The sequence below is a fragment of the Mytilus galloprovincialis genome, chromosome 11 (genome assembly GCF_965363235.1).
Source record: "Mytilus galloprovincialis chromosome 11, xbMytGall1.hap1.1, whole genome shotgun sequence".
Classification (NCBI taxonomy): domain Eukaryota; kingdom Metazoa; phylum Mollusca; class Bivalvia; order Mytilida; family Mytilidae; genus Mytilus; species Mytilus galloprovincialis.
The window spans coordinates 57360256-57376858 of NC_134848.1; the positions used below are offsets into that span (position 1 = coordinate 57360256).

Consider the following 16603-nt stretch of genomic DNA (forward strand, 5'->3'; position numbering starts at 1 on the left):
AACAATTACACAAACGAAAGAAAAAAACCTCTTAGTTCCACTTGTAGGGAGAAAAGAATCCTGCTCTTCACATGACACAGTTATGTTAAACATGGTAAGTAACTTTCGACTCTTATTAAAGTGAGTGATAGAAGTGTATTTTTTCTTGTGCCATACAGTTTAGTTCTAACCCAACCTTGTGTCAAACTCAAGGTGTGTAGAAAGTAAAAAAAAAAAACAAGAATGTGTCCATAGCACACGGATGCCCCACTCGTACTATCATTTTCTATGTTCAGTGGACCATGAAATTGGGGTCAAAACTTTAATTTGGAATTAAAATTAGAAAGATCATATCATAGGGAACATGTGTACTAATTTTCAAGTTGATGTAACTTGCACTTCAACAAAAACTACCTTGACAAAAAACTTAAACCTGAACTTTGCACTATCATTTTCTATGTTTAATGGACCATGAAATTGGGGTCAAAACTATAATTTGGCATTAAAATTAGAAAGATCATATCATGGGGAACATGTATACTAAGTTTCAAGTTGAATGGACTTCAACTTCTTCAAAAACTACCTTGACCAAAAACTTAACATGAAGCTATCGGACGCACGGAGGGACGGACGAACGAACGGAGGCACAGACCAAAACTACCTTGACCAAAAACTTTAACCTGAAGCAAACGGACGCACGGACAAACGGATGCACAGACCAAAAAACATTATGCCCCTCTACTATCGTAGGTGGGGCATAAAAATAACTAGCTCCAAGGAAAATTCAAAACAGAGAGTCCCTTATCAAATGTCAAAATCAAATGCACAAACAAATGGAATACAATTGTTAAATTCCTGACTTTGTACAGGCATAGTGACTTGTATGACAGTCACATAAAATTTCATTATATTGACAACAATGTGCAACCTTTCAAACAATGGTTGATTTGCATAGCTATTACAATACAGACTGATATAGTATAAAATAATTGATGTAAACACCACAGTAAGATTTGAAAAACAGAACATAGTTTACAAGTTTTTTCATCATTTATTTCCAGTAACCAAAGTTTCTTTGACAAAATATAACAAATATAAATTACTACATTCTTACAAGATGAAATATGAAGAAGTACAATAATTTTAAATAATCAAAACAAACAGGTTTTGCATAATTAAAAAAAAAAATGGCTAAGAAAATGATTAACCTCAACAAAAGCCTGTGGTTTCGACTCAAGTTTGAATATTTCTAAATGATTCTGTAATGAATGAACATTAGAATTCTGTATTTTGAGACATAAAATGTTCTAGCTACAAAGTTTGAACAGGGCGCAGAGCAAACCCATTTCTATTGACGCCCTTGGCAAAAGTATTTAATTTTATAACGCTATTTAACTGAAACTTGATTGTACCATAGTGCCTGAGTTATTTGCTAATTAATTTGAGGCTTAAATAACTGCCCTTTTTCAATGACATGTATGTGTAAATTTGCCTTTTTTATGACTAAAACCCTGCCCTTTTCAAATCCTGAATAGAACACTTTGAGTAGTTTTTTCATTTCATTACTAAGAATCTTTACAGACAAAAAATTGCATCATGACATAACGCTACAAGACAAATCACTTATTACAGCAAAAAGATTAAATATTTAATTTTGTCGTAAAGTAAAAGTAAAGAAGCAAACAAGGGTTATCAATACTCTTTAATACTAATATATAATTGAAACATCTAAAAGGTTTTAAACATAAGACCCATGAAAGATAAATTTCAATTTCAATTTTGAAGAAGAACAATGATAAAAATCAAAAACAACTTTGTTATCAGAAGCCTAAGCACACATGAACAAAAAATATTTCCAGTCAGGAATGTCATAGAAAGAGAAGAATATTTACCATGTTAACAAGCTAAATAAAAAAAAACACTGGTATTTTCAATGGTTTTCTTAACATACTGTATTGTGCAATATCTATCATAATTTAAAATTTAAAATAATATCTTACACAAAATTGAATTCATACAGAAAATATCAGTAACATGAATTTCATCTGTAAGACAATTCTTTAAAAGATAATATACTTAACAATAGGGTATTTGTACTCTCTAACTTGATGATTTACTGATAGTCTGTTGACTGAAAATATGTCACGAAGGTTTAATGGAAAATACCTTGTATAAATGAGTTGACATGCAAGTTTCATTTATACTGAAAAATTATTGTGATGTTGTTATAAAATTACTACTGTGTATTAGTAGATGATTAATGATAAAAGGGGTATAATATGAAACAAAAAGATGTACAATACCACTCTTCATTTAAATTTTCCACATCATGAGCATTCATACAATGTAAAACTTACAAAATCTAATAAAAGAAATTCAGCCTTCAGTTGTAATCATTAAAATCAAATTTAGGGTTAAAGTAACAATTTTCAAAATAATAAAGGTTCTGTCAAGAGCAAACTACTTTATTTTCATTGGAAGAATAAGCTGACAATGTAGCTGTTTGCCATTATTTGATGGTTAATTTTATATGGGAACAATTTTTTGATATGAGCGTCACAGATGAGTCTTATGTAGACAAAACGCGCATCTGGCGTACTAAATTATAATCCTGGTACCTTTGATAACTATAATCAGACACTATTTGTAAAGTTTTTGAAAATTGGTAGTTCAAAAGTTTTTTACTACCAAAATCTGGCAATATATTATTGGTATTGTGGAATAAAAATAATAGCGAGTACCAGCAGGTCTTCAACGACAATCATGTAAATAAAAACTTTGAAAACTCTGCTAACATATTCCAGACTAACACCAAAACATCAAGATTTTCAAAAACCATTAAACAAATGAAATTTAACCTCAGACTTAAAATACTATTTCATTTTTGGTACAAATTACATACAATATCTTAAATAACTAGAAAGCACCAAAGTTGTTATGTCAGAGTATGTAATGTAAAATGAAAACCACTTTTGATGAAAGTTGAATATTAAATTCAATGAAAAAACTGATCTTAATAACCTTAGCTTCATCTTACTTATTATATTGAGCAACATATATTTGTCAACATTTATTTAACTTGTAATTCACATATATTATACATGTTGGAATAATTTTGGTGTCCTTTAAAAAGAGTAAGCTTAATTGGTCTCTTATACTACATTAAATGTGAGAGCGAAAACGGGGAATGTGTCACAGAGACAACAACCCTACCAAAGGGCAGAAAACAGCCCAAGGTGCCAGTATTTTTACAACATAACAAACAAAATCTGAATACAGTTTACCGAAACCAATGCAATACACATTTTATACAATAAAATTGTAATCATAAAACTCTAATTTGATTGTTTTGGTTTTATGTATCCTTATGGTTCGCATACATTTAACATGACTGCTCAAAACTGAAAATGAAATTGTTTGACACCAAATTGTTTTTATAAGCACTACATTTGCTGACATGATTAATTGATGTTTGATGATCTTTTATCCAATGCCCATTTATGCACCAACAGATCTATTCTCTATGCAGTAACACAAACAGTCCAAGACAGGCTAATATGGCATACTGTAAAATAAAACATAGAATCTTAACACAAACAGTCCAAGACAGGCTAATATGGCATACTGTAAAATAAAACATAGAACCTTAACACAAACAGTCCAAGACAGGCTAATATGGCATACTGTAAAATAAAACATAGAACCTTAACACAAACAGTCCAAGACAGGCTAATATGGCACACTGTAAAATAAAACATAGAATCTTAACACAAACAGTCCAAGACAGGCTAATATGGCATACTGTAAAATAAAACATAGAATCTTAACACAAACAGTCCAAGACAGGCTAATATGGCATACTGTAAAATAAAACATAAGAGTCTTAACACAAACAGTCCAAGACAGGCTAATATGGCATACTGTAAAATAAAGCATAGAATCTTAACACAAACAGTTCAAGACAGGCTAATATGGCATACTGTAAAATAGAACAGAATCTTAACACAAACAGTCCAAGACAGGCTAATATGGCATACTGTAAAATAAAACAGAATCTTAACACAAACAGTCCAAGACAGGCTAATATGGCATACTGTAAAATAAAACATAGAACCTTAACACAAACAGTCCAAGACAGGCTAATATGGCATACTGTAAAATAAAACATAGAATCTTAACACAAACAGTCCAAGACAGGCTAATATGGCATACTGTAAAATAAAACATAGAATCTTAACACAAACAGCCCAAGACAGGCTAATATGGCATACTGTAAAATAAAACAGAGAAACTCAATATTAACAGTGAAAACCAAACTTATAAGGCATACAATAACATAAAACAGAGTTACACAATATGCAGTTAATATGACATACTATAAGATAAAATAGAGAAACTCAATATCATCTGTTTAAAGTCTGTAATGTTTATTTTTACTAATTTATTTTGTTATTAATTAGGCCATTAGTTTTGAATTGTTTCATATTTTTCATCTTAGGGCCTTTGAAACTATACTGTATGTTTTTTTTTTCATTTTTAAAGAACAATATGTTTCCTGATAATTGCTTACAACCACTTCATGTGAACTTTGGTGGATAGTTGTTTTATTGGCAATCATACCACATCTCATTATCTTTAATGTACTGTTAAATGAAACAGAAAAAACTAAAACCAAATTCCCAAATTATTACTACTGTGGATTCAATTTTATTCATTGGATACCAATTTTCGTGGGTTTCGTGGGCAGAGGTTAACCACGAATTACAAATATCATATAGGCTTTGTATATAGAGATTGCTAAACCACGAAATCAAATATCCATGAAACTGCAAGTTTTCCTCAATCCACGAAAATTGATACCCACGAAAATAAATGAATCGTCAGTATGTTTTTATTTTTGTTAAACATGTGAGTCACCAACAATCACAATAGGCAATTCTCAGATTTTCATAACTATTTAGATTATAATTGATTTGTCAGTCTTTAACCACAAGTGCAAAGGTACATGTAAGTAAACTATCAGCAAGTGACCTGGGGCATTTAATTGGTTGTTATTAAAAAATCTGAAGCAAGACTATGTGTTTCAATTAATTAGGAAGCTGAATGAACACATACAATACAATTGTCTTGTGCAATTAGTTTCTTGTATTTATCTAGTGAAGAATTACGATAAATACACTGATTCTTTTGATTATCACTCATTGTTCAGTATAAAATCGTTGTAGATATATAGATTCTACCACTGCATCGAGTGTAATACGATATTTATCCACTCGAGACAGTTAAATTTTCAAATTTAAAACGCGAGGCTTGCCCGAGCGTTTTAAATATTTAAAATTTAACTGTCGAGAGTGGATAAATATCGTCTTACACGAGATTTGGTGGTGGAATCTGTTTCTCTAATGATTTTCTAACATTATGCAGGCAAACTTATTCCTTCTTTTCGAATGGTCTGTCAAAAGATGTGTTCTTTCTATGTGACGTCATCAGGCATGGTCGCCTTTTTTCATGCCGTCACAATAGAAATTTCAGAGGACAGTAAGAAAATTCGACGTCATAATCGGATTTTAACCAATGAAGTACTGAGATCAAACGAACCACACGTTGATTAAATTTTTTTATACAATGGGTGCAGAAAGGGATAAATTGACGAAGAGTTAGAGAAATATAGATTATAACATGGCATTTTTCATATCAGAACCTTTATCAGCCCTAGGTCATGATATCAGCCTGAAAGGCAACAGGCATGAGGGATGATTTTGACCATGGGCTGATAAGGGTCTGATATGAAAAATGACATGTTATGTTCTTTTTATCATATACTTCAACAGAAGACATACAGACAAAACTAGTTTTAAAACTTGGAAAAGATGCTTTTGTTGTAAAAATTGTTTTGCATTCTTTAATAATATATTTCCCTGATTCTTAATAAATTTTTGTGTATCCAACTTTAAAATATTTTACACAAAGAAACCTACCAGGGAGGTATATTTTCTGGAATTTGCCAAATGACGTCGAAATGTCACCCGATACAGTCTTCACGCTGAGTGGCAGCCCAGGCAGCCCAGGCTTGTAAAATTGGTCTCGGGCCTGTAAAAATCATATCTACAGGCCAACAGATTCTAACTAAAAAATTTCAAAAATTGAGCTCCGGGCCTGTAGATTTAACAGTTCATCGTGAAGACTGCCGATAACCATGATAACATAACAGCAAATCATGCGATAATAACTGGAAGCAGTTACAGTAATATGAAACGGAAGCAGTTGATATAAACCGGAAGCAGTTAATATGAAACAGAAGCAGTTGATATAAATCTGGAAGCAGTTGATAACAAAAGTCATATCACACGCCTAAGGCAATTCTTCAAATTTAATGAATAAATATATGTACAAATAAGTTTTATCATGGGGTACAATTATACCATTATTTTCTATAAGTATATGAAAATTAATTTAACAGAGGTTCAACAAGTGATTTAATTATTCATTCTAACAATAAAAATAATGATAAATATACAATAAACACCAAATTTAATTTGTGTTACTTCAAAACCTAATGAACATTATCCTCTCAGTCAATCCCTAGTCCTTCAAAACATATTATTTTATCTCTTACCTTAAATTTAGGATAATCATTCATTAAAATAGTCACTATTCCAACATATGGTACAAATCTGAAATCAAAAAAGAACATCATGAACATTGTTCAGTTATTCAAAGAACAAGGTTCATTTATGGCACAAAATGGCCTTAAATATCAACTTAATCATACAACACACAAATAATGTTTATTTAAGGGGTCAAAAGCTTCATAAATTGTGTAGGAAATTGCCCGAAAAAATATTTTTGTCTTAATAGTATTATCACAAGTATTTCTATGTGAAATTTGTAATTTTTTGGCCGGATTTAAAAAAACATAAAAATTTAGGGTCAATTTCAACCCTTAGTGAACCTTCTCCTTTGCATAATAAACATGAAAGATATGTCTTTACTTATGCATATATATATATGAAAGTTCATAGACAATATCAAAGAGTAAGTTGTAGCTGTATATCCGTGTCAGGGCTATTCAAGAAAAAATGAAGGATGGAGGAAAACTTTTTCTTATTCCCAAATCAACCATAACTTTCATTTTTATTTGGTAACATAATTATAATAGTTCCACTCCTATACACCACAGAAAAAAAATCATCTTGTGTAAAACCCTTCATTCAGAATGAGATTCAGATTTTTTTTTAATTCATTTATAAATCAAAGTCATACATTTTGATCTCATAATCTGAACATATTCCTATCTTCTATCATAATTACAACATGAATATTTCGAAACAGCTTTATATATACTTTGGGCCAGGTGAGCTTAAAATGTTTTTAAAAGCAAAAAATGTAAATGATCAAACTTGTATAAAATTATGCACAAATTTGAGACTGAAAAATTCATGTATGAGCACATTTCAAGTTGCAGATTTTAATTGTATGATTTTTTTTTCTTTGGATTGGTAGCATTATATACCATTATACAAAATTTTTAATTATATCTTATAATGTTTGTAAGTCTCATAATTTAATGTCAGTTTTATAACACTGAATTAAAAAAAAAATTCTTCATTTTTCACACATATCAATAGATATATAGGAAGATGTGGTGTGAGTGCCAATGAGACAACTCTCCATCCAAATAACAATTTAAAAAAAGTAAACCATTATAGGTCAAGATACGTTCCTTTTACATGCTTTGGATTCATTTTTCATTGGATATCATATTTTTTTTTAATCATTTCATTTAAAGAGACAGATTGTAAATGTAAATGTTAAACGAAAATATGAATTTCCTAAAGTCTTGACTGTATATTTTGGCATATCAACCAAATCAATGTTCCCTTAATATAAAATTTGTTTTTCCAAACAAGAAAATTGATATTCACGAAAAAAAAATAATGAATCCACGGTAATTAAAAAATCTCTGAAAGCAGATTATCATACTGTATCCCTGTTTCAGATTCCAGACTCTTACCCTCTAGCTCTTCCTACAACATCCTTTTTCTCTAACCATAACTGTCCTGGAGCATATAGTCCTCGGTCATCTACTGAATTATTATCTCCCTTTGTTAAAAATCTCACTGTTCCGTCTTCTCTACAAAATAAATCATCTTATGTCACAATACAACAATAAGATGTTTCAAACAAAAAGACTATGGGTAATTTCATTGTTCCTACCCCAAAATGATATTAACCTCACTTTGTTGGATGGAAAATCATAATAAAAGACATTTTTAAACAGATATATCATGTTAAGGAGGGGTATTTGCGAAAAATACCAGTCGAGAGAATGTTAAATTTCGTGAGTCGTAAGGCGAGGGAAATTCATTCTCCAGACTGATATTTTTCGCAGATACCCCTCAAGAACATGCTATATCTGTTAAATTACACAAAATGTTAATGTTCTAAAACACATGATGATCGTGACGTTACAAGTGTCCAGTTACATAGAGTATTTTTTGGCAAATACCACGACAGAGAGAGTAAAAAAGGCATATCCTTTTGGCAAATACCCTGGCGGCGTTAAAAAATGAACGATATTCATAAGGTGTAATTATACATGAAATTTCATTCTTTTTTCCCTGAAAACCTAACAATTGTGTTGGCTGATCAGTAATCTGGCAAATTCAAAATCCTTGCTAAATATCTTTCCAAAAAGTGTAACTTAACCATACATGTACATTGTTCAGTCCAAAAAATAGGTACTGATATAGAAAAAATAAACTTCCACAACAACAACAAACTACATCAGTATTTTATAAATGAGCTGTGTTGGATAGAAGTCGACATTATGCAAATGAATATCAATACATCTGTTAACCTATTTTGGGCAGTCTGCACCAAAAACTTTTTCAACTACTAGTCCGAAGACCAATATTCTGACATTTTTCTTATTGGGCCAAACAAAGTTTTGCAAAAACTTACTAGTCCGAACCAAATTTGATTAGTCTGGGGCATCAGACTAGTGGCTAACCGTGCAGACTGTTTAGGTCAGAAAAAATCTCTATGCAGATTCTGTAACTGTTTTAAAATTTGGTTGATATAAGAACCCTTCAAATCACACCAACATTTGTCTTTGATTACATAATCAGTCAAAGTCTTACACATGTAAATGTACACATGTAAATGTACACATGTAAATGTACACATGTAAATGTACACATGTAAATGTACACATGCATTTAGATAAGGTTGGTTTCTATCAGACACAGCTTGTATGATGTTATTTTTCTGTTTTTTATACAGTCAGGGGACTTACTTAAATGAGTGATTTTCTAAATCACTGATTCAAGTAACATTATTTCCATAAAGGTTGAAAGTAAGAGTTGTCTTTCTTTAATAATCACATATTTAAGTAGTACAAAATAATTACTAGAAGAAGTGATTTAATTTAACTGTAGCTTTAAATATAGAATACTAATGATCCAGGGACTAATTATGTTTCTAAACTTATCAGAACCAACATCTGTGTTGTCTAGGATGACCAGGTCATTTCAGGTGACGACCTTGTACTGAAACTAGGTTAATGACATAAAAATCACTTGTTTAAGTATCATACCTCAATTTCCTTCCTAAAAATCACTTCTTTAAGTATTATTATTTTAATAACCCTCACTAATTTCAACACCCCCGAACAGTGAAATTTTTATCGCGAACAGTAGAATTTTATTACATAATCTGAAAGATGAAACCTTGAACTTTACAGGAAAAATACTCCCACTGCTGAGAAAAATCTTTTAAGAAAGTATCAGTTCATTATGTAAAGCCATTATTATAGCATTTTTTCTAACTAAATTAGAATTTGCAGCTAAATGATAGCATCAAAGGCATAAACCTTGATACTTAAAAGAAGCAAAAAATTATTTTTTTTCAATTTTACTAATGAAAAGATATTTTTTAAACCTATGTGTTTGAAATTTTGGTAAAACAACAAAATCACAATTTGTGACAAAACTTTAAATTGCTACATGTGCTACTTAAATAAGTGATTTAAAAATCACTTATTCCAGTAAGTCCCCTGACTGTTATATATGTTTCTATAATTTACTTTTCATGAACTTTAAGCACTCTGTGTACAATTGGAATATCTCTGCCTTCTACTTTAAACACAACAATCTCTCCAACACGGATTGGTTCCTCTCTGTGGTTGGTCAGGAATAACAGATCTCCTCTGTGAAATGCAGGTTCCATACTTCCACTGAAATTTAAATAGAGTTATGAAAACATTATACTGTACTCAATTTTGGGACTTGTCCTAGATTTATAATTGAATCTAAAATTTACATACATTCTAATTGGACTTTTAAACTGAGTTTAACCATGTTAACTATGAGCAGTGCAGTGTATTTGTTTATTTCAGCTAGGGTACAATCTTTTGAAAGTGTGTATCATTACAACTAAAGTAGATCACTGTACAAATGCTGTAAGATCTTTGTAAGGGAAGCTACATGTATCCAGGGATCTCCATGGCCTTTTTAACGATGGCGCCCCACCATCGTTCAAATGTCTTGCGCCATCGTCAAATGACTAGCGCCATCGTTAAATTGTCTTGGGCCATCGTTAAATTGTCTTCCGTCATCGTTCAAAACTTCATCGTTTTTTGTAGCCTGACGTCATTTTTTTTATCAATTATAATCAAATGTATGTAATTGCATAACCCTTTATAGGCTTTTAACGTTATAATCCAATACAGTTCTAACGCCTGAGGGATATCCGATTAAAGATCGCTAATCACTTGTACCTGAGCTTGTACAGGTAGATCAACAAACCAGACAGGAGAATACTATCTGAGGATAGGAAAATATAAAAAAGAAGATGTGGTATGTTTGCCAATGAGACAACTACACATGTATCCACAAAAGACCAAAATGACACAGAAAAAAAATACAGTATAAGAAATAGATCATTAATCATGATAATCAGTCAGGGGACTTACTGAAATAAGTGATTTTTAAATCACTTATTGAGTAGCAAATTCAAAGTTTTGTCACAAATTGGGATTTTGTAGTTTTTTCAAAATTTTAAACATATAGGTTTAAATAATATCTTTTAATTAGTAAAATTGAAAACTAGAGGCTGTGTCGCTCACCTTGGTCTATGTGCATATTAAACAAAGGACACGAATGGATTCATGACAAAATTGTATTTTGGTGATGGTGATGTGTTTGAAGTTCTTTCTTTACTGAACGATTTTGCTTCTTACAATTATATCTATAATGAACTTTGCCCATTAGTAACAGAGAACTATATTTGGTAAAAATTTACATAAATTTACCAAATTAATGAAAATTGTTAAAAATTGACTATAAAGGGAAATAACTCCTTAAAGGGTCAACTGACCATTTTGGTCATGTTGACTTATTTGTAGATCTTACTTTGCTGAACATTATTGCTGTTTACAATTTATCTCTATCTATAATAATATTCAAGATAATAACCAAAAACAGCAAAATTTCCTCAAAATTACCAACTCAGGGGCAGCAACCCAACAACCGATTGACCGATTCATCTGAAAATTTCAGGGCAGATAGATCTTGACCTGATAAACATTTTTATTCCATGTCAGATTTCCTCAAAATGCTTTGGTTTTTGAGTTATAAGCCAAAAACTGCATTTTACCCCTATGTTCTATTTTTAGCGGTGGCAGCCATCTTGGTTGGTTGACCAGGTCATGCCACACATTTTTTTAAACTAGATACCCCAAAGATGATTGTGGCCAAGTTTGGATTAATTTGGCCCAGTAGTTTCAGAGGAGAAGATTTTTGTAAAAGATTACTTTAATTTACGAAAAATGGTTAAAAATTGACTATAAAGGGCAATAACTCCTAAACGGGTCAACTGACCATTTTGGTCATGTTGACTTATTTGTAGATCTTACTTTGCTGAACATTATTGCTGTTTACAGTTTATCTCTATCTATAATAATATTCAAGATAATAACCAAAAACAGCAAAATTTCCTCAAAATTACCAATTCAGGGGCAGCAACCCAACAACCGATTGACCGATTCATCTGAAAATTTCAGGGCAGATAGATCTTGACCTGATAAACATTTTTATCCCTGTCAGATTTCCTCAAAATGCTTTGGTTTTTGAGTTATAAGCCAAAAACTGCATTTTACCCCTTTGTTCTATTTTTAGCCGTGGCGGCCATCTTGGTTGGTTGACCAATTCATGCCACACATTTTTTAAACTAGATACCCCAAAGATGATTGTGGCCAAGTTTGGATTAATTTGGCCCAGTAGTTTCAGAGGAGAAGATTTTTGTAAAAGATTACTTTAATTAACGAAAAATGGTTAAAAATTGACTATAAAGGGCAATAACTCCTAAACGGGTCAACTGACCATTTTGGTCATGTTGACTTATTTGTAGATCTTACTTTGCTGAACATTATTGCTGTTTACAGTTTACCTCTATCTATAATAATATTCAAGATAATAACCAAAAACAGCAAAATTTCCTCAAAATTACCAATTCAGGGGCAGCAACCCAACAACCGATTGACCGATTCATCTGAAAATTTCAGGGCAGATAGATCTTGACCTGATAAACATTTTTACCCCATGTCAGATTTGCTCTAAATGCTTTGGTTTTTGAGTTATAAGCCAAAAACTGCATTTTACCCCTATGTTCTATTTTTAGCCATGGCGGCCATCTTGGTTGGTTGACCGGGTCACGCCACACATTTTTTAAACTAGATACCCCAATGATGATTGTGGCCAAGTTTGGTTTGATTTGGCCCAGTAGTTTCAGAGGAGAAGATTTTTGTAAAAGTTAACGACGACGGACGACGACGGACGCCGGACGCAAAGTGATGGGAATAGCTCACTTGGCCCTTCGGGCCAGGTGAGCTAAAAATGAACTTTTTGCTTCTTTTAAGTAGCAAGGTTTATGCCTTAGATGCTTTCATTTAGCTGAAAATTCTATTTTATTTGAAAAAAATGCTATAATAATGGCTTTACATAATGAACTGATACTTTCTTAACAGATTTTTCCCAGCAGTGGGAGTATTTTTCCTGTAAAGTTCAAGGTTTCATCTTTCAGATTATGTAATAAAATTCTACTGTTCGCGATACAAATTTCACTGTTCGGGGGTGTTGAAATTAATGGGGGTTATTAAAATAATGATACTTAAATAAGTGATTTTTGGGAAGGAAATTGAGGTATGATACTTAAACAAGTGATTTTAATGTCATTATCCTAGATTCAGTACAAGGTCATCAATGTTGGTTCTAATAAGTTTAGAAAAATAATTAGTCCCTGGATCATTTGTATTCTATATTTAAAGCTACAATAAGATTAAATCACTTCTTCTAGTGATTAATTTGTACTACTTAAATAGGTGATTATTAAAGAAAGACAACTTTTACTTTCAACTTTTATGGGAATAATGTTACTTTAACCAGTGATTTAGAAAATCACTCATTTAAGTAAGTCCCCTGACTGATAATAGAATAAGTAGACAGCTCATGCATTTATGATAATATATACCTGAGAACTACCACTATAGGACTCTCACTTCCAGTGACTACCATTAGACCTTTCCATATCATCAGAGCTGAAGATACTATCATACCAAAATTCAAAACTTGATAGTACAGCTATAAAATATACAAAGATAATATATAAATAAAACTAATGTACAATTATGACTAAATAGTCATTATTTTTCTTACATTTCTTATTTAATTAAAAAGTATATAAATATAAATATTTACATGATTTAGATATACAGTACCATTCAAACGGATCGATTTGATATCGTTTTTTTCCGATTTCCGTGTTTCTCGGAATCACACCGAGTACCGCGGATTTCACTCCCAAAGTCCTCCAAAGATTCTCTCCCAACACCGCGTGGCTGTTAATTGGTTTATTGCCCATCGGATGTACTAAAAATTAACGACGCGTGACAACATAATCGGATTACCCAGATAATTTACCTATGTACATTTAATCTATCTTGATTGCACAGGTGTGCTTTAAAATCACGGTATTAAAAATTGAACAAATGTTTTCCTTTCTTTGACAGATAAAGATGTTACATTATCATTTAGAAGAAGATAATTATTATCTTATATGTTTTTGTCCTATGCCATTATCTTTGAAATAAAACGTACATACGAAAAAGTATGAAGAAAAAACTTGTTATTTTGTGTTTCTATTATAGTCCGATAAGGTCATAAAATTGAGAATGGAAATGGGGAATGTGCCAAAGAGACAACAACCCGACCATTGAAAAAACAACAGCAGAAGGTCACCAACAGGTCTTCAATGTAGCGAGAAATTCCCACACCCAGAGGCGTCCTTCAGCTGGCCCCTACACAAATATATACTAGTTCAGTGATAATGAACGCCATACTAATTTCCAAATTGTACACAAGAAACTAAAATTCAACAAAGACAATTCTGACACAATTAGAATCCTTTATGACTTACTCAATCAGCAATATCAGAGCATTAATTGTTCATTATTTAAAAATCAACTGGCTAATAAAATCATGTTGTTTTTACGGTAACACGATTCATCGGATCAACAAGTAATTAAACTTAATTTATTGAGCAATGTAAAATATTATGTTATACCACCTCGGTACATTTATACATACTTGAATAATTTGAATTACGAAAAGAAACTGTAAAATGACAACTCTGTTGGACAAAGGAAATAACTTAAAGTGATATTGTTAGCGCTCGTCATTTTGCTATTTTATGAAACGGTTTTCAAATTGACGAAAGTATTTGTATCAATTTCGTTATTTAAATTTGGAAAGTGTAAAAATTTAAATTACTATAATTCTATCTGTCTTCATGTTTTTGACAAGTTTATGACGCTCAATCATTTTACGTTTACAAAAGATGTTAAAAGTTGTGATGATAAGTAATCCGCTTATCGCTATCCGATAGGTCACTAATCCTTTAATTATTATCAAATCTCACTATTGCCCATCATAATATTCTATTCCAGTTAAATCAGTCATCATTTTATTTTCAAAATTGCCAACCGCCTACAATTGGCAGTTCTTTATAGTATTGTTGTCATTTGAACACAATTGATCACCCGGGACAATTTCCATCATAACTTCAATATTTCATCAACCATAAATTTATATTATTGACCATGGACATATAACTTCTACGTCCTTTTTTGAAAGATAAAAACATTAAAATTCAAATAGTCAAAGATGTGTTCTCGTTTATTCGGAAAAAAATTATATTTTAGATTCCGATTAATCAATTGTAAAAGGACCTTCGGGAGCCTCAATACGATCGCATGCACAAAATGTACCAAAATAAAGTGGGCTACAAAGGATAGGCTCTTTCCATATGATCTTTCAAAGAGAAATTTCAAATGCCATAATGAATGTTTCACTGTGAAAATTCTCAAACTATGAGAAAATCAAGAGTGGCAAGGAGATGAAAATTACATAACAATGAACGTTAAAATTTACAGGCCCTAATCTCAATTTTTGGATTTTTTTGTTAGATTCTGTTGGCCTGCAGAGACAATTTTTACAGGCCTGAGAGCAATTTTACAAGCCTGGGCTGCTGTCCTATGGCTTAGCATGAAGACTGCATTAATGAAGGGAAAAGTGAAAATCTACAAATTTAGACCTGATTAATAATCATATGGATCCAATACACCTTATTGTTATTTGTCGGCCATTAGGCATTACTGGACAACACACAAGTTCACGTAAAAATTTGAAGTCAAAATACAAAATATCTTACGCCACAATGGAAAAGTTATAGTTGTATAACGTCAATAGTTCAAGCTGGACAGATTTTCGGGTCAGTCAGGAATACACCTTATCGTTAATCCCAGCTGATCCAGCCACTTAACCTGACGCATACAATAATCACTTTTCCATTGTGGCGTCAGATATTTTGTTTTATGACGTCAAAATTTTACGGGAACCTGTGTGATTTTCAGTAATGGCAGACAAATAGCGATAAGGTGTATAGAGATAAAGGCATGTGTATGCTGTCAGTCTGCTCCATAAGCAACACATCAATTTTTATACAAGCAAATATCCACTTTTTGATATGGGACGAGCTCTCAAGTCCCATGGCTCTAGGACAAATTTTGAGTGTTCTGTAGTATTCTGTAGTGTTTTGGGGTAAAAACTTAAAAAGACACAACATGTTGTGCTAGTTAAATTATTGGCTTTGTTTCATGTACAAAGCATAACTGTTTTTAGTGTTACTAGTACTTGTAACTGAAGTGCCATTCTGTGGATAGTGACAGAGTATTTTTGAATGCACTGATAGCACTGGCAAATATGCAAAATACATTCAAACAGAGAAAAACAAGAACATGTAACGCGTTCTATACGTGTCAGAAACTGACAATTTTTGCCAGCTGTTTTGACTGCTTTACTTTCCACGATCATTTATTGGTGATTTAGATGCATGAAATGTTAACCTGTCTTTTGTTCATCCGCCGCACATCATCTAGAAAATCTGCCTCCATTAACCCGAACATTTTGTATGGTTAAAAACAAATTCTATCGTCTTTTTGTAAAAACTGCCGGTTCTACTTCCTTTCGATGATTCTAAATCTCGTACAGCTAGATATCCGAGATCA

At 31.8% G+C, this 16603-nt stretch overlaps 1 protein-coding gene across 2 annotated transcripts; it reads right to left on the reverse strand.

Moving 5' to 3' along the window:
- Window positions 1-1010: 1010 nt before the first annotated feature.
- On the reverse strand, window positions 1011-16603 carry LOC143052445 (signal peptidase complex catalytic subunit SEC11A). Of its 2 annotated transcripts, none has more exons than XM_076225480.1 (6): window positions 16442-16601; window positions 13510-13619; window positions 10067-10216; window positions 7994-8113; window positions 6596-6653; window positions 1011-3544 (listed from the first exon to the last, which is right to left on the reverse strand). In XM_076225480.1, exons 1-6 carry the CDS (start codon window positions 16499-16501, stop codon window positions 3494-3496), a joined length of 549 nt encoding a protein of 182 aa, XP_076081595.1. In that variant the 5' UTR covers window positions 16502-16601; the 3' UTR covers window positions 1011-3493. The 2 variants fall into 2 exon arrangements, with proteins under 2 accessions (XP_076081595.1, XP_076081594.1); XM_076225479.1 differs by lacking the exon at window positions 1011-3544 and adding an exon at window positions 4104-4190 and having other exon boundaries at window positions 16442-16603.